The following is a 19,701-nucleotide window of genomic DNA, read 5'->3' as shown; positions in this document are numbered from 1 at the left end:
AACAAAAATAAACAAATGGGACCTAATGAAACTTAAAAGCTTTTACACAGCAAAGGAAACAATAAACAAGACGAAAAGGCAACCTTCAGAATGGGAGAAAGTATTTGCAAATGAAGCAACTGACAAAGGATTAATCTCCAAAATTTACAAGCAGCTCATGCAGCTCAATATCAAAAAAACCAAATAACCCAATCCAAAAATAGGCAGAAGACATAAATAGGCATTTCTCCAAAGAAGATATACAGATTGCCAACAAACACATGAAAGAATGCTCAACATCATTAATCATTAGAGAAATGCAAATCAAAATGTCAATGCGATATCATATCACACTGGTCAGAATGGCCATCATCAAAAAATCTAGAAATGATAAATGCTGGAGAGGGTGTGGATAAAAGGGAACCCTCTTGTACTGTTGGTGGGAATGTAAACTGATACAGCCACTATGGAGAGCATTATGGAGATTCCTTAAAAAACTAAAAACAGAACTACCATATGACCCAGCAATCTCACTACTGGGCATATACCTTGAGCAAACCATAGTTCGAAAAGAGTCATGTACCAAAATGTTCATTGCAGCTCTATTTACAATAGCCAGGACATGGAAGCAACCTAAGTGTCCATTGACAAGTGAATAGATAAAGAAGATTTGGCACATATATACAATGGAATATTACTCAGCTATAAAAAGAAACGAAATTGAGTTATTTGTAGTGAGGTGGATAGACCTAGAGTCTGTCATACAGAGTGAAGTAAGTCAGAAAGAGAAAGACAAATACCGTATGCTAACACATATATATGGAATATAAGAAAAATAAATGTCATGAAGAGTCTAGGGGTAGGACGGGAATAAAGACACAGACCTACTAGAGCATGGACTTGAGGATATGGGGAGGAGGAAGGGTAAGCTGTAACAAAGTGAGAGATTGGCATGGACATATATATATTATCAAACGTAGGGTGGATAGCTAGTGGGAAGCAACCACATGGCACAGGGAGATAGAGAGTGGCATGGACATATATACACTACCAAATGTAAAATAGATAGCTGGTGGGAAGAAGCTGCATAGCACAGGGAGATCAGCTCGGTGCTTTGTGACCACCTAGAGGGGTGGGATAGGGAGGGTGGGAGGGAGACGCAAGAGGGAGGAGATATGGGGATATATGTATACATATAGCTGATTCGCTCTGTTATACAGCAGAAACTAACACATCATTGTAAAGAAATTATACTCCAATAAAAATGTTAAGAAAAAAATTATAATGTAAATTTAATACTTTTAAAGAATGAATGTTTACTTTTAGGAAAAGTTTAACTTGATTTGGAGCCTCTAAACAAATGAGACTTTAAAACTGATTTTAAACATTAATGAACAAGAATGGTTTCTTCTTTAAAAAAATTTAGAATAATAAAATTTTAGGGCTGGAAAGTTTACAGTTATATTTTTTTACAGTAGACTTTATTTCTTGGGGCAGTTTTAGGTTCATCTTGAAAATGAGCAGAAAGTACAAAGAGCTCCCATTTAACTCCTACCCCACCACGTGTACAGCCTTCAGGACTATAAACTTCCTTCACCAGGTTGGCACATGTGTTACACTGATGAACCTACATTGACACATCATTATCACCCAAAGTCCATAGTTTACATTAAGGTTCACTCTTGGCAGTGTAGTTTCTATGGGTTTTGGCTCTCATATAATGACATATATCCATCATTATGATATCGTAGAGAGGAGTTTCACTGCCATAAAAGTCCTATTTGCTCTTTTTCATCCCTCCCTCTCCCCCATTCCCTGGCAACCACTGATCTCTTTTGCTGTCCCCAGAGATTGGTCTTTTCCACAATGTCACATAGTTGGAATCATACAATATGTAGCCTTTTCAGATAGGCTTCTTTGAATTATTAATACAAATTTAAGTTTCCTCCAAGTATTTTCATGGTTTGATAACATACCATTGTCTGAATAGTGCAGTTTATTTGTTCATTTACCTACTGAAGGACATCTTTGTTGCTTCCAAGTTTTGGCAATTATGAATAAAGCTGTTATAAGCATCTGTGTGCACGTTTGTTGTGGACATAAGGTTTAAACTCATTTGGGTAGCTACCAGGGAGTGAGATTGCTGGATTGTATGATTAGGGTGTGTATTACAATTATTTACCTTGACAATCTCACCTGTTAGAGATTGTCCCATAAAGGGCAGGTACTGTGTCTCTCACACTGTGGTAGTACAGCTGAACACAAAGCCTGAACTGCATGGTGTGTGGAAATCTTTAACATCAGTTTATAGCCAAATGATACTTTTCACTGAAATGCAGATTTGCGCAAAATCAACATTTTCTGGCTACCAATAACGTAGATAAGTTGATATGGAAGAAATAGCAATTGTAGTCTATATATTTGTACATGTAAATGGACATGAAAGAAAAGTTTTGTTTTCCATACTTTTAAAAAATTTATTTATTTTTGGTTGTGTTGGGTCTTCGTTTCTGTGCGAGGGCTTTCTCTAGTTGCGGCAAGCGGGGGCCACTCTTCATCGCGGTGCACGGGCCTCTCACTACCTCGGCCTCTCTTGTTGCAGAGCACAGGCTCCAGATGCGCAGGCTCAGTAGTTGTGGCTCACGGGCCTAGTTGCTCCGCGGCATGTGGGATTTTCCCAGACCAGGGCTCGAACCCATGTCCCCTGCACTGGCAGGCAGACTCTCAACGACTGCGCCACCAGGGAAGACCCATACTTTTTTTTGTTTTGCCCAAAGCAATACAGGACACATTCTCAATATACAACATTCCAATAGTACAGATAGAGCAGGCATCTCCACTGAACTTGCTCCTCAGGCCCCTTTCCAGAGGGCAAAGTTTAGTGTACTTTCCAGACTTCTCTCTGACTTTCTATACATTTATACGTGCATGTAGAAATATCTGGTTTGTCTTCCCTTATAGAGAAGATGTCTTAGTGTGATTTTGATCATCTTGCTTTTTTCACTTAAGGGTAGGTCTTAAAAATCTGTCCTTATTCGTATTAACTTGCATATTGTATTCCATAAAAATGAATGGTCCACAGTTTAACCCTTTGCCTGTTTGTGTAAATTTAGTTTGTTCCATTTTTGTTCTTGTTGTTATTTACCAACCATATACTACAAAAATCCTTACGCTCAGGAAAGCTTCTCTTTGGTTTCTCAATGTTTTCTCCATCTCTCTAAATTATTCATTTTATCCTATCTTAGATCAATGTCATCAACTTATGGCAGGCTCTCCACTATCTTCCATTAAAAAAAAAAAGCAAGAAGGAAGAAAAGAAAATCCTCACATGACTTCATCTCATCCTCCAGTACTTGTATCCATGGGCTGAACTGCTCTACTTTTATTTTTTTAATCTGTGCAATTTCTTTGGAATAATAGATTCTGCAGTTAAAACAAGGTAGTAAATATCTGGACCAGATTCTCTCTCAGGTCTTCCAGCAAGGTAGGAGTCAAATGACTGAAAATTTTATTACAAATGTTAAAGTGAGCAGTGCATTGCCAGTATCTGGGCAGCAGAGTGCAATATTCAAGAGCACTGACAAACAGACGGGACAGAATTCCAGTTTTCTTTTTTTTTTTTTGCGGTACGCGGGCCTCTCACTGTTGTGGCCTCTCCCGTTGCGGAGCACAGGCTCCGGACGCGCAGGCTCAGTGGCCATGGCTCACGGGCCCAGCCGCTCCTCGGCATGTGGGATCTTCCAGGACCGGGGCACGAACCCGCGTCCCCTACATCGGCAGGCGGACTCTCAACCACTGCGCCACCAGGGAAGCCCCAGAATTCCAGTTTTAACACTTACTGGTGTGTGTCCTTGAAGAAGTTTCTGTCCTTCTCTGAATCTATGTCTTCCGCTATTGAATGGGTACCATGATGATCTCTAACTCAGATACAAACACTGAGCCCAGAACTTGTTGCCGAATAAATCCTCCAAAAATGGCAGCAGCTGTTTCTTGACATTCAAAGACCACAGGCATAAGTAGCCAGGCCCCAGGGAATGACCCGGCTCTGCAGCAGCGTCCAGTAACCTGCCAGCTGGTCCCTCTGCCAAGATGTGCTGGTTGGACTGTGGAACCCAGCACCTTAGGAGCCAAGCCTGGGTCACCCCCTAGAGTTCAGCCCATTGGCTGACACAAGCCCCCTGGTGGCCAATTTGACACCAATTTGCAGGTGGTTATGGCTTCAGGATCAGGGTCTGTCTGATTGGCGCTAACTCATGGGAGCAGATGCGAAAATAAGTCAACACCTGATTGCCCCCTGCCCCCAGAGATTTTTTGTTTCTTCTTGGCAAACATCTGGGGTGCTGTTGGTGAACTCGGGTGCGCCAATGCTCAGAAAATTCATCCATGAATTTGAAGGCATAGCCGTGTTGACCAGCAAACCCTGTGGGGCTCACTCCGAGGTCCCAGTTCTGGTCAGACATTTCTTGCTGGCACATTTCATGCTCTGGGCCTCCGGTTCTTTGTCTGAAAAGAAACCGTCTCTGAGGTCCCCAGTTCACTGGAGTTTCCAGATATACTCCTGAATCTGGATTTTGTGCTAGATTTCTTTTTTTTTTTCTTGAACTAAGGTTCCCATAGTCACTGGAGTAGGAACAACTTGGATACATGCAGTTTCTGTAGCCCAGGTCCCCAAATCCCACTTTGGGGTCTTCCCACCCTTTGTCCACCGCAGGAGTGGGTGAAGAGTTTCCTTCTCTCCCAGTCTCAGGGCAAATTGCCTGGCCATCTTCCTATATGAGACACAAACCCCACAGAACTCAGGGCCAGGCAGGGGGTGAGTGAAGGATTGCAGGCAGGGACCATGGAGACCTGGAGGGCACGGGTCCCCACATCTGGTAAGCTGCCTCGCAGTTCATGCCCAGTGATACCACTTAGGGATGTGGGTTCAGTGATGCTACATTTTTCTTTTAAGATTTTTTTCTTCAAGGGATATTGGGGAATAAATTATGATACAAAACTTGATTTTTAACCTCTGGCCACAAATCTTATTTGTTAAAACATGTCTGTAGGATACATTTGGCTTCTGGAGTGCCACCCTGCAGCCTCTAATATGGAGAAAGAAATGCCCGGCATAGCATTCTGACCTGACCCACAGTGACGCTGAAGACAACAGAAAAGAAACCACATGACTTTGTTTTTCTGGGCCAGAGATTGACCTTAGTCAGGAGCCTGGCTTTGAAACTGCAGGGCCTATAATCCCCTTTGCACCCCACAGTACTGCAACACCATGTATAAATATAAAGTCCATGGGAGGCATTTGCAAATAGCTCTTGAATAAGAATATATATGATTATATATGTATGTATGTGTATATATATATATATATATATATATATATATATATATTTCAGGTGTTACTCTGTACTTCATCTTTTTTCATAATCATCTGAAGAATAACATGGCCCAGCGGACTCTTTACCTTTTTTTCATACCTGCTCCTTTCCCATTCCTCCCAATTTTAAGAAGTCACCACAAGGCTCTAGGAGGTCCCTCAATCCCTGTTTTACCCTCATGCCCCACCTTCACTCTGAGAGCGAAGTGCTGTTGATTCTGCCTCCAAGTATCCCTGAAGTTGTCCCCAAGGTACCTAAAGTGCAAGCCAGGATCTGCCGCCAGGAGCCACCAAGGGTCTCTTTCTGGCATCCCTGCTTCCTTGCTAACTCCCCCAAAACACTAACCAACAGTAGCCAGGGGGGCTGGGAAACACCCATCAGGTTATGTCACAACCCTACTTACAAAATTCCAGGGTCCCCTAACAAGCCCCTGCCTGGGCAGTCTCCCCCCATCACCCCAGCCTCCACTCCCTGGCTGCCCCCTAGTTCAAGGTCATGCAATCTCTCTCGCCTCCCTCCTGGAACCCTGCACTGCAGCCAATTCTGGGCCCACAGTGTCCCCTGGTGGCTGGAGATGCAAGATCATCTAGACTGCTGGACAAGGGGTGAGGCCTGGAGGAAGAAAGGTGAGAGAGGACAGGATAGTAGATTTGGGAAAAGACTTGGAAGAGCAAAAGCTTAGGAGAAGACCAAGAGCGTCAGACAGAGAGGAAAGTCTAACTGAGTCCCCTCTGGGATGGCCCTACTCTCTGGGTTACGGAAATGGAGCTGGAACAAGAATGCCGTTGGCCTCAGGATGGGCCTATAGCTCTTCTCCAGGGCCTCCCATCAGACCAGCACCCATGTCTGTGCAGGAGAGGACACTGGACTGTGTCCAGGTCAGTTATCAAGGAACTTTCTGTGTCTTGGACTGAGTCACCTCCTTCCTTATCAGAATATTACACAGAGGGTCAGTGATGGTAACAGGAACGGGGGATGGGAGTTTGGGGATTTGAGACAGCCCTGAGGACAACGTTGCAACCCTCCCCATGTGCCTGATTTTGCAAGATCTGAAGACCTGTGTCCTGAGAACTGGGATGGGAAGAGTTCTGAGGCAGCCTCAGTGAGCGTGCACAGTGAGAACCAGGGATGCTTGGGAGGAAATTCCAGTTATAGAGATGAGGTCTTGTGCTTCTATTCATTAGTTCAGGGGACAGCATTTACTTCCCAAGACACTTGCGACTTTTGTTGATTTGCTTTTTTGGTGGCATTCCAGGAGGCAGTGTGTGTTCCAAGGGTAAAGCACGATAATGAAAGGGCAGAACAGATGAGCCGTTCAGGTACTCCCAGGCTGGCTTGAAGCCAGGGGATGGAACTGAGTCTCTTGAGCCCCACTGTTGAGAGGCCTCCAGGGGAACTACCCCCCACCCCAGACCCCAAGTTCTCCACCTGGTTTGCCGTATCCTACAGAAAAAACACACTTCTGGTTGACCTGTATCCTGTATTTCTCTACACTCTACCTATTTGCAGGGGACTGTCCATTGCTGACTTCACTCTTGCCAAGAAGACATGCAGATGGCCAACAGGTACTTGAAAAGATGCTCAGCATCACTAATCAGGGAAACGCAAATCACAACCACAAGGAGATATCACCTCACACCTTTTAGAATGGCTGTTATCAAGAAGACAAGAGATAACGAGTGACGTGAGGGTGTGAAGAAAAAGGAGCCCTTGTGTAGCCACTGTGCTGGGAATGCAAGAATGTGCAGACAATGTGGAAAACAGTATGGAGGTACCATAAGATCCAGCAATTTCAGTTCTGGGTATATATATGAAGATAATGAAATCACTTTCTCAAAAAGATATCTGCAGCCCTAAGCTCTCTGCAGCATTATTTACAATAGTCAAGAAAGGGAAACAACCTAAGGGTCCATCAATGAATGATGAAGAAAATGTGAATATATATATAATACATATATATTCATATATGTATATATATGAATATTATTCAGAATTAAAACCATAAAAAAGAAGAAAACCCTGCCATTTTCAACAATATGGACAGATCATTAGGGCATTATGTTAAGTGAAACAAGTCAAAGAAAGATTTATGGGGAAATGAATAAAGGCGGTCAAAAGGTACAAACTTCTAGTTATAAAATAAACGTGTCGGGCTTCCCTGGTGGCGCAGTGGTTGAGAGTCCACCTGCTGATGCAGGGGACACGGGTTCGTGCCCCGGTCCGGGAAGATCCCACATGCCGTGGAGCAGCTGGGTCCGTGAGCCATGGCCGCTGAGCCTGCGCGTCTGGAGCCTGTGCTCCGCAACGGGAGAGGTCACAACAGTGAGAGGCCCGTGTACAGAAGAAAATAAAATAAAATAAATAAATAAATAAATAAATGTGTCATAGGGATGTAATGTATAGCACAGTGACAAAAGTTAACAATTCTGTATTGTGTACTTGAAAAAAAATGCTAGCAGAGTAGATCTTTAAAGTTCTCACCACAGGAAAAAATTTTAACTACGTGAAGTGATGGATGATAACTAAGTTTATTGTGGTGATAATTTCCCAGTGTATACATATATCAGATCACTATGTTGTACACTGAAAAAGAGGTCAATCATATCTCAATAAAACTGGAAAAAATCTTCCAGGAAAATATGCCAAAAGAAAACTGAAAAAAGAAAAGAGTCAAGGCTTTTACAATGGAAAAGAGAAGAGCAAATATTTGCACTTAGGGTTGATTTAGCTGTATAAACTTAAAAGAACCAACTGAGAAGGAATAGACAGAGTGTGGCTGTATCACCCTGTGCTAACCCTCACCACTCAGACCACACCAGGTGTGCTTGGATGGTGTGTACCAGAATAAATAACAATATAAGAATAAAACAATCTTCCCCTACCTTTCTTCACCAGTAGGGAAAGAATAAGATCATGAAAATCTTCCGATGGATCCTTCCTGAGCTGCCTGCACCTCTTTGCCCAGCCTCAGTGGCTTTCTTCCTGTTCTCAAGTTGGCCAAGCTCTTCACTACATCAGGATTTGCACAATGCACCCATGGCTCCAACACGATCCCCTCAACTGGCATGTACACTTGAAAACTCTAAGTCAGTCTCCTGACCTTCTGCTAGGCCCATCTGTGCACATCCTTGTAAAATCCAGCTTTAGGAAGAACCCTGATTAGTCAGTTTTAGAAGAATCCACAATTTTGATACCTGATATTCCAATAATATCTGATCCAAATTCCTGACTCCCCACTCTTGGTGTCTGATCACCCTGGACAGCCTTCGGTAGGAATCCTGTTACACTGGTTTAGCCAGATTTCCCCCAGAACTGAGGTCTCTTCATAGTAATTCTCCAGCCACAGAACCCCCTGCTTGTTGGTTGTGAATCCCCAAATGTCTTCATTGTATTGTGAATGGAGACCAGTTCCATACTGGTGTATCTTTTCCTCTGTTGCAATAATCCTGAATGAAATTCGCCTTTACCGTATAAACCTGTGTCTGTCTCTGGTTTTCTCTGACACAGTTCCCACAGTTGATTACTGCTCAGGCAAGAAAGCTCCTTCCCAGTATCCTGCAAATTCCCAAGTATCCCAGAGAGGCTCAACTTCGAGTCTGCCCACTTTGGACCTTTCCATTTCATCCCTGGAGTTTTCTTCAGAGAATTAGTTACAACCTGCCACTTTAAAACAATGGCCTTGGGCCTCCCTAGTGGCGCAGTGGTTGAGAGTCCGCCTGCCGATGCAGGGGACACGGGTTCGTGCCCCGGTCCGGGAAGATCCCACATGCCGCGAAGCGGCTGGGCCCGTGAGCCATGGCCGCTCAGCGCCTGCGCGTCCGGAGCCTGTGCTCCGCGACAGGAGAGGCCACAACAGTGAGAGGCCCGCGTACCGCAAAAAAATAAATAAAATAAAACAGTGGTCTTTTTGGATCTCATGGAAGCTGCAAACCCATAGAAACATCCCCACCTGAGACACTGCACTTTCCCCATCTCCACTAACATTCGAGTGAAGTCTCTCAGTCAGTCCTCTCCAAAATTTAGGTTGTTTGATAACTCAGGGTTCCTTGGTTCCTTCTGATCCCGTCAACAAAGGGAATCTACCAGTTATTCACTGCATGGCAGTGGGCAGATTCCTCTATTGAGTAAAACCCCAATCCACCAGGTTAAAAATGCAGAGAAATAGCAGTGACCGCCAGATTCTCTGTGAAGCTTATCTGAACTAGTGGATAAAAAGCGTCAGCACCAGTGCTCACCCAGTTTGTGTTCAATAAACAGAGATGGTTATGATTACTCTTGTTGCAAATCTCACTATACTGCAACTCATTAGTAAAGGTGCTTGATGGCCTGGGAGTTAAAAGTCTATTGAGTACAATTTGGTTTAGCCCAGTTTTATGTAAAAGCCATTTATACCCATGGTAGAAATATGGTGAAAAGAATCTTCGGGAAAGATACCAAGATGGAGAACAATCTCAAATAATCCTTGCCTTGGCAGCCAGTGGTATACAAGAATTGTTTGGGCACTGTATTGAATGGGGGGTGGGAGGCATGGAAAATTCTGGGGGTGGAGAGAAGGTCCAGCTTTCTTTGTGTCCTGAAACTTCAAAAGAATCTCTGTGTGCTGTAGCTGGGGTGGAACTCGTTCCTGAACGTGGCAGATCCTTAAACACCAAATACAGCTTCTGAACTTTGTTTGGAAGAGGTGTTGGTATTTGTGAACAGTGCTTAATATGAAGAGAAAAACAGAATTTTATTTCTGTGCCCATTGCTATTACCTTGATCAGAATCTGTGCTGAACTTAGTTAAGCTTTACAAAACAGTAATTATCAAAATATACTTGGAAAGGGGACAATGGGACTATAGTTCAGCTTCCAAGACCCCTGGAAAATGGGTGGGGCTATTTGCCATCTGGGAATTATCCTCTGTAGGGAAAAAACCTAAAGGAAAACATCTCTTCTTAGCGGCTGCCCCTGGATGACAGGGTTATTTGTGACTGACCACGTTCATGTCTCCCCCTGGTTCCAAGTTCCCAAACAGCCCACAGTGCCCACCCTCAGTGGGTCTCAGTCTTGGAAATGCCTGACTTCCCAGGGCTCCCAGCCTCTCCCTCTTCTCACATTCTCAGATTAACCTTTTCATGCCTGTTTGCTGTGCTGACACCATCTTTCTGGGAGGAAACACAGTCAGAGGTGACACTGCCTCCTCTTAGCCACTCCCTTTTAATTTCTAAACTCCACCCAGAGAATAGCCTTTAAATCTTCTCCCTTCTCAGGAGAAAACAGCAACAACAACAACTATATTTTCCACTGTTTGGCTCATTCACATGGTCCCTTTAAGAATGCCCAGCTCCATGCTGCCCAGCCCCACCCTTCTCACTGTGATTTTGACCTGACCTCCTTCAGAGAAGCCTTGACATAAGGCTGGAAAACCAAACACATCCCCAAAAGAACTTCCCTTGCTGCCCGAATCAGCTCATGATCTCCCATGTTTCCGACGTAACACCTAAGTGACACTTGATACAGGGATGGATTTATTGTGTTTCCGTCGGGAACAACACCACTGTCCTCATGAAGCTGTTTTTATTCTGGGACATTTTGATAATTGTGATGTGGCCAAAGATCCCCCAACACTGATGCTTAAATTTTTTTTTTTTCCTATCCAATATCACAAATCAATAGCCCCTTCCCTGTCTCATACCCACAGGTATAACTATTGGTATTGGTCAAACCCAATGAATATTTGTGGAGTGAATCAAGGAACATGCCTTTGACTCCAATACCCCTCCTTCGTTCTTTCTCTTTCCTGAATGAATATCTGACTCAATCCATTCCTCCTGAGATAGACAAAGATCCCATCAGGATTAACCTGATGGACAGTCTGGAATCTAATCAGGTATGCTTTCTGATTGGAAGTTAGTAGCTGGAAAGAAGGAAGTTGTGATTAGAAAGGTATATAAAATCTTCACGTATCAAAGAAGAGATGCAGAATCCAGTCACCTCCTGGATTTTCCGAGGAGTCTGAGGTCCTAGCACCACCTTGCCAATATCATCAGAGCTGGTCAGTTACATACCTCAGCAAAGGACACCCTCATCTTACCCATGATCTCTGTGTCTTGAATGGTGGCATATAGCTTGGTATGGAAGGTTTCTTATTTCTTTTCAGATAAACTGGTTTAAGATTTTGGTTTTACCTCTAAGTGTAATTTTGCCTTAATCCCAAATACTTTGATTTGTGTTTTGGTTTATATTATTTTTAAATGTCTTAACCAAACAGATATTTTTTTTTTTTTTTTTTTTGGGGCGGTACGTGGGCCTCTCACTGTTGTGGCCTCTCCCGTCACGGAGCACAGGCTCCGGATGCGCAGGCTCAGCGGCCATGGCTCACGGGCCCAGCCGCACCGCGGCATGTGGGATCCTCCCGGACCGGGACATGAACCCGTGTCCCCTGCATCGGCAGGCGGACTCTCAACCACTGCGCCACCAGGGAAGCCTGGTTTATATTATTTTTAAATGTCTTAACCAAACAGATATTCTTTTTAATGAAAAGTATCTCTTTGGAATTTTATTTCTTGGCGTTTAAAATATTTACTTTGTGCAAATAGCATTCGTGTTAGGGGTGTCCCCTTCATCTTCCTCAGCCAAGTTAACTGTGGGAATTGAGGATGGAGGCTGTTCTGGACCACACGATGCTCCTATTCCCATAGTCTTGGGGCCCTAAGTGATGCTCTGAAAGTTTTCCCCCGAGGAAGATAAGGGGCATTGTTAAGGCTCATGGTACACACTTACCACTGGGACATGAATTAAGCAAAGCAGTGGGTGGAAATGGATGGACTAGTGGTTGCCTTTCCTTTTCCTCGGTACTTGTGAGATACTTGTTCTGCTGCTAGTAGGGAAAGAGTTATGGCTTTGTGCCCGCTGAACCTAGAGTGGAATTGGGGAAAACTGAGGCACTTCTACCACTGCGCTAAATCCCTCTGAAGGGTGGGGAGACAATGGAGGCTTGCTTATGCTTGGCATGAAAAGGATGTCTTGTTCTCTGATGGCTTCCACAGGTTTTCTTTTGGAAAAGATCAGAATGAGTGTCTGGAATCCACCCAGACTCCTGGACCTGGTGGGGATGAGCCTGCTGAGGGATGAGGCCTTGGCCTTTGCTCCTCTGGGGGATCTACCAACGGAGTTCTTCCCATCACTGTTCATGGAGGCCTTCCATGGGAGACACAGCGAGACCCTGAAGGCCATGGTGCAAGCCTGGCCCTTTGTCCGCCTGCCTCTGGGAGGCCTGATGGAGATGCCTCATGTGGGGACCTTACAAGCAGTGTTGGACGGGCTTGATGTCCTGCTTACCCAGAAGGATTGCCCCAGGTGAGTCTGCCAGGTAGGCTGGTAGGGTCCTAGACATTGTTGAAGAGACAGCTCGTGTCATAAGAGTAGATAGCCAAGGGATGGACCAGAGGCTTCTGGTGATGCCAAGGAAGAAGCTCAGAGGCCTTGGCCATTGCTGAGCTCACTTTGGGAAATGCCTTCTGGAAGTGTAGGAGTGCCTGAGATGCAGGGGAGCCTGAAAGAACATGCCCCCACAGCCTTCTAGTGATGATTAAAGGTACTAGAAGTAGAAAACCAGAAAGAATGGAAGTGGGAAAGGAGATGGAGGAAAGAAAGGCAGAGAGGGAAGAAGAGGACAAGGCAGCAGGTGACGTCAGGAACGTGAAGGAAAAGCACACGTGGGAAGGGAGTGTTGCCTAAATGCTGAGACTGTGGTTTCATTATGTGTGGATCTTAAACCGTCCCTGCCAATCTGCTGTTTCCCCCACAGGAGGTGCAAACTGCGGGTGCTGGATTTAAGGAATACTGGCCAGGACTTCTGGAGCACGTGGTCTGGATCCAATGTCCGTGTGTCCTCAAGCTCATCAATGGCACCAGTGGCTGAGGACAGGTCAAGGACAGAGCAGCCCTTGGCTCCCTTGGAGGTGTTTATAGAACTTTGCCTCAATGAAGGGACCATGGATGAATTCTTTATCTACCTCATGCAGTGGGTGGAGAAGAGAAAAGCTTCCATACACCTGTGCTGTAAGAAGCTGAAGATACTTTCAATGTCCATGGAAAATATTATGAAGGTCCTGAGTATGGTACAGTTGGACTGTATCCAGGAGGTGCAAGTGAACTGCACCTGGCATCTGTCCACCCTGGCCGTGTTTGCTCCTCTCCTGGGCCAGATGGGTAACGTGCAGAGACTCCTTCTCTCCCACATCCACGTCTCTGCACTTGACGAGCAGGAACAGCAGCACGTTGTCCAAATTACCTCTCAGTTCCTCAGGCTGCACCACCTCCGGGATCTCCGTATGGAATCTCCCTCCTTCCTCCAAGGTCGCCTGGACAAGATGCTCAGGTGAGAGTGGCACCACTGAACGAGTAACAGAGAACACAAAACTAGAATGTCACATGCATTGTTTGCTTTGTTGCTCTACCTTGAAGCGTGGCATCACATATCCACACAAATCAAGGTAGAGGGACAAAGTGCGATAGAGGCTCTGGAAAGGGACACCATGCTAGGAAGCTATAGATTGGAGGGTTCAGATGTATCAGTGTTTGTGATTTCTTTCTCAGGAAGAGATGTCTTTGTTCAGGTGACTTAAAAAAAAAAAACAGGTAAGAGGGCACTGAAGAGGGGAAAGAACCTCAGACCTGAGTATTTCTAGAGGAACTCCGCGCTCAACCATTTTGTGACCACAGTGAGCCTGTCTCAAATTCCCCATCTGTAAAATGTTGCTTGTGCCCCAGATTAGGTAATTAATATACGAGAAATGCATGCTTCTGGTGGTAAGGAATGGGGAGCCAAAAGCAAAATAAAAAGTGGAAGGTGGTTTGCAGATGATGCAGGGATGTAACTGAGCCCCTGCAGACTGGAAACCCCAGTTGATGATGTGGGATCTTGTCCAGGTTGGTTCTCTGTGCATGTCTCCCTCCAGCCTCATCTGGCCCAGAGATATGGGCACCTGGGGCTCAACTAGTGAGCTAAAAGCACCCTGATTTGAGAGTAGTTTTTGTTTGTTTCAACTCTAAATGTGAAAATTCAGTGATGCCCACTCTTGATTGAGACTCTGTGCCAGGCTCTCCTCTGAGCATGTTCTAGTGAATTCCACTATTTTCGTTCATCCGCAAAAGGAAGTGCAGTATGTTGTACCCTGCTTGACTGATGAGGAGAGAGAGCTTTCAAGATTCTGTGTACTTATCTCAGCCGAACAAAGAAGATGACAGGAGTCAGGCTAAAATGAGATTGGGCCTTCTGGGTATTGATTGTTATCAGATGGTCAAAATGACCTTGGCCTTGGGTAAATCACTTATCTCCCACTTTGAGGTCACATTCCATCCCAGTTTCCAAGACCTAATTCCTCAGTTTCTCTCCCAGGTGCCTGAAGACTCCCTTGGAGAACCTCGCAATAACTCACTGTCTGATTACAGAATCAGACTTGAAACATCTGTCCCAGTGCCTGAACATCCGTCAGCTAAAGGGCCTGGATCTGAGTGGTGTCCCTCTGACTGGCTTTAGTCCTGAGCTCCTCCAAGTTCTGCTGGAGAAAGTTGCAGCCACGCTCCAGGAACTGGACTTAAATCTGTGTGGAATCATGGACTGTCAACTTGAGGCCATCCTGCCTGCCCTGAGCCACTGCTCCCAGCTCAGGACCTTCAGCATTTGTGGGAACCTCCTCTCCATGGCCATCATGGAGAAGCTGCTGCGTCATACTGATGGACTGCCCAGTTTAATTCTAGAGCTGTATCCTGCCCCAAGGGAGAGTTACAGCTCTCAGAGAATTCTACACCCGGGGCGACTTGCCCAGCTTCAGGCTGAGCTGATTGAGATTATGAGGAACTTAGGAAGGCCCAGGACCATCTGGATCAGCTCTAGCCCCTGTCCTCGCTGGGGCAATGAGATATTCTGTCATGAGAAGACCATTATATACTGCTGTTTTGTCCCTCCCTAGTTGGTTGCCTCTATGAAAAGCTTTCTTCTGGGCACTGGAAACTGAAACCTAGGAAATAGGTGCATTGTGAAGAGAACACAGACCTATGGTTTCAGGCATCTGCTCAGCGTGAATGTGAAAAGGAAAGGTGACCCAGCAGGGGTACAAGATTGAAGGGGACTTAGGTTGTTTTCATCTCCGGGCTATTGTAAATAGAGCTGCAATGAACATTTTGGTACATGACTCTTTTTGAATTTTGGTTTTCTCTGGGTATATGCCCAGTAGTGGGATTGCTGGGTCTCAGGGTCTTGGTCCTCCAGGGATGGAGTGGATATAGGGGTGGAGGAACATTAATCAAAAGCCTCGGTTGCCTTTTGCAAAAGCCTCAGTATCTACATTCCTCTAGCTTACCCTCTATTCCTTACAACAGGGTGGAGAGCAAACCCAGGGCCTGAAATGTGTCTCACCTTTCACATGTGGACACCAATGAATCATGGTTCACTCAAGCTGCTCTCTCAGGCAGTGCAGGGAGGAGGAAGGCAGGACATAGGAGAGATTGGATTCATCTCTAGTGATAGACATTCTGAGCCTCAGGTCTCCTAGGCCACCAGCTGGTAGATCAGACAGGAGGATATAAATCGGTTTTGTAAGCAGGACTGTATACGTCAGTACTTTTTAAAAATTTTGCTGTCCTGTTAATGCTAGTTGAGTTTAAATATTTGCACATTGATATGAATATTAAATACATGAAATTTCTTTGAAAATTATAGAGGTAATTTAGTACTTGTAAAGAATGCATGTGGATTTTTAAAAAAATGTTGAACTTCCTTTGGCATCTCAAGACAAATAAGACATGAAAACTGATTTTAGAGATCAATGAATGAGATTTTTTCTCCTTTAAAAATATTTACAATAATAAAATTTTAGAGCTAGGATTACAATTATATTTTTTAAAGTAGACTTTATTTTTTAGAGCAGTTTTAGATTCACAGTGAAATTGAGCAGAAACTACAGAGAGTTCCCATTTGTCTCTTGCCCCCACGTGTACAGCCTCCCTGGATATCCAAATCTCCCACCAGAAGAGTACATTTGTTATAATTCATGAATCTACATTGAGACATCCTTATCAACCAAGCTGCATCGTTTACACCAAGGTTCACTCTTAGGGTTGTATGTTCTATGGGTTTTGACAAATGTACAGTTGCATGTATCTACTAGAGTAGTATCATATGGAGTATTTTCACTGTCCTAACTTATAAGAACCTGCTGTATAGCACAGGGAACTCTACTCAATACTCTGCAATGGCCTGTATGGGAAACAAATGTAAAAAAAAAAAAGAGAGAGAGAGAGTGGATATATGTATATGTATAACTGATTCACTTTGCTGTACACCTGAAACTAACACAACATCGTAAATCAACTATACTCCAATAAAATTTTTTTTAAATCCTCTTTTCTTTGCCTATTTATCTTTTCTACCCCCCAGTCCCTGGCCACCACTGATATTTTTGCTTTCCCCAGAGCTTTGCCTTTTCCAAATTGTCATATAGAGTTACAGATGTAGGAAACGATGTTATGGTTTCCAGGGTGGAAAGGTGGGGGAGGGATAAATTGGGAGATTGGGATTGACATATACACACTGCTATATATAAAATAGATAACTAGTAAGAACCCACTTTATAGCACATGGAACTCTACTTGATACTTTGTAATGACCTATATGGGAAAAGAATCTAAAAAAGAATGGATATATGTATATGTAGAACTGATTCACTTTGCTGTACAGCAGAAAGTAACACAACATTGTAAATCATGTATGCTCCAATAAAAATTTTTAGAAAAGAAAAAATGTCATATTTCTGGAATCATACAGTCTGTAGCCTTTTCAGATTGACTTCTTTCGCTTATTAAGTTTCCTCCATGTCTTCTCATGTTTTGATCCCATTCCTTGTCTGAATACACCACGGTTTATTTGCTCACTCATATACTGAAGGACAGCTTTCTTGCTTCTTTGGTTTGCTGCTAAAATCATCTATGTGCATGTTTGGTTTGGACATACGTTTTCGACTCATTTGGATAGATACCAAGGAACGAGGCTGCTGGATCATATGAAAAGAGTACGTATTACAATTTTTTCTGTTGACAAACTTACCTGTTAGACAATGATGAAATAAAATTTATATTTTAAGGCAGGTCAAGAAAAAAATTAAACAGAAAAGTCTCTCTCTGTGTTTGTTTGGGCCTCCTGCCTACCTAATATGCAATGAGCTCCTCAAAGATGGGAGTGCCTGCTCAACGTTAAAGATCAATTTCTTTTCTTCTGATGCCAGCAATGTAACTTCTTAAAAGAACAGTGTTCTTTCCCAGCTCTGCAGGGGTTCATGGTGACTTGCTGCTCTCTTTGTACGTGCTTACCTGGACTATGTATCCTTGGTGAACTTTATGTACAATATCAGGATGTCATTTTGATGTACGATCCTTTGACTCAGAAATGTATATGACTGTGCCTTTGACTTCTAACACATGGAACAGTTCGCAGGGCTTTTTGAGAATCTGCTTCCTGGGTTATAATCCTCAGTTTGACTCAAATAAAATTCCCTTTCTTTTCTTCTTAACTGGAGGGTTAATTGAATTTTCATCAACAACATTAATAGTCTCATAAAGTGCAGGGACTGTGTCTCTATCACCCTGTGGTCCTGCAGCTGAACAAGAAGCCTGGTGTGGCAGTAAATGCTTATAACTGTGGGTGCACGGACATATTTAACAACGGTTTATAGCCAAACGTTATTTTGCACTGAAATGCACATTTGGGGAAGGTCAACACTAGCTGTCTACCAAGAACAAATAAATTGGATACGGAAGAAATAGCACTTGTGGTCAATGCATTTGTACATATAAGTTGTACTTGGAAGTGTAACTGAGCAGAACCCTGTGGGCCCTTCCCAGGACAGACTCCCCCTCACGTCCTGCACCTGCCTCTTGTTTGTAGCAAACCTTTATCCTCCTAGGCCTATCCTGAGTTCCAAAGAATACACAGAAAATATGACAAAATGCAGAAACAAAGGAAAATAATCAAGCAGGACAAGATAATAATAGCTTAGCCATTAAACAAATTCAAAGACCCTTAGTTCCTCTTCAAGGGCTATAGATAACATTCTGAGCCATATCCTTGAGCTACTTTGAAAACACTGAATGAAGTGAACTCCAGGCTGACTGCAAGCACATAGAGACCAGAGGGGTTGGAAGCAGAAGTTTGATGATATTTATTCCTGATTACCTCATCACCAACAACCAGAAGAATGTCCATGAGCTGATCACACCCTACAACACTCTCTCTCACCCTGTCTTTAAAAATCTTCTCCTGAAAGTCATCAGGGAATTAGGGTCTTTTGAGCAACAGTTGCCCCTGTTCTTTGCTTGGTGCCTGCAATAAATGCTACACTTTCCTTCATCACTCTCAGTATCAGTAGATTGGCTTCACTGCACACAGATCAGTGGACCTGAGTTTGGCTCAGTAACAAAAGAAACCTTCATTTGTTTCCAATACTTCTGTTGGTTTTGCCCAAGTAAGACAGGACTATACTCTCAATGTAAAACATCCCAACCATACAGAGAGAAGAAACATCTCCCCTGAACTTCCTCTTCATCCCAGGCCCCTCTCCAGAGAGTTCAGTTTAGTGTACTTTCCAGACTTCTCTCTGACTTTCTGTACATTTATTTTTGCATGTGCTAACATCTGGTTCAGCTTCCCTTATAGAAACGGTGTCTTAGTGATTCAGATCATCTTGCTTTTTTACGTTTAAGGGTGGGTCTTAAGGATCAGTCCTCATTCATATCAGCGAGCATATAGTAGTCCATAAAATGAATGGCCCACATTTTAACACTTTGTCTCCTTATGTAAATTTAAGTTGCTCCAATGTTTTGCTGTTCTTGCCAACCATAGAGTAATAAAAATCCTTGTACTCCCCAAAGCTTCTCTTTGGTTTCTCAATGCTTTCTCCCTGTATACAGCCCTGTTGTTCCTGAATTATCCATTTCATCCTCTTAGAAGATAATTTCCTCAACTTATGTCAAGCTCACCACTATATTCTATTGTTTTAATTAGCAAAAAGGGGGAAAAGAAAATGTCACTGGATTTCAAATCATCCTCCAGTGCTTCTATCAGTAGGCTGAGCTGCTTTACTTTTTTTTTTTAATTGAGGTATAGTTGAAGTACAATGTTATATAAGTTTCAGGTGTACAACATACTAAATCACAATTTTTAAAGTTTATACTACTTTTATAGTTATTATGATAAAACATTGGCTATATTCTCTGTGCTGTACAATATATACTCCTAGCTTGTTTATTTTATACATTGTACTTAGTATCTCTTAATCCCCTAACCCTATCTTACCCCTCTCCCTTCCCTC

At 43.6% G+C, this 19,701-nt stretch overlaps 1 protein-coding gene across 1 annotated transcript; it reads left to right on the top strand.

Moving 5' to 3' along the window:
• The first annotated feature begins 12,404 nt into the window (after positions 1-12,404).
• On the top strand, positions 12,405-15,309 carry LOC112402826 (PRAME family member 27-like). The gene is made up of 3 exons (XM_024750000.1): positions 12,405-12,691; positions 13,143-13,715; positions 14,736-15,309. Exons 1-3 carry the CDS (start codon positions 12,405-12,407, stop codon positions 15,307-15,309), a joined length of 1,434 nt encoding a protein of 477 aa, XP_024605768.1.
• Positions 15,310-19,701: the final 4,392 nt, after the last annotated feature.

This window comes from Neophocaena asiaeorientalis, unplaced genomic scaffold, assembly GCF_003031525.2.
Source record: "Neophocaena asiaeorientalis asiaeorientalis breed wild unplaced genomic scaffold, Neophocaena_asiaeorientalis_V1.1 scaffold275, whole genome shotgun sequence".
NCBI classification, from domain to species: Eukaryota; Metazoa; Chordata; class Mammalia; order Artiodactyla; family Phocoenidae; genus Neophocaena; species Neophocaena asiaeorientalis.
This window is presented reverse-complemented; position numbering and strand designations above follow the sequence as displayed.

Bases quoted from the DNA above. Each gene is read 5' to 3' on its own strand.
- LOC112402826 (XM_024750000.1), top strand. From the start codon at position 12,405: ATGAGTGTCTGGAATCCACCCAGACTCCTGGACCTGGTGGGGATGAGC. The intron at 12,692-13,142 runs GTGAGTCTGCCA...TTTCCCCCACAG, and splicing joins ACCCAGAAGGATTGCCCCAG to GAGGTGCAAACTGCGGGTGC. The intron at 13,716-14,735 runs GTGAGAGTGGCA...TTTCTCTCCCAG, and splicing joins CGCCTGGACAAGATGCTCAG to GTGCCTGAAGACTCCCTTGG.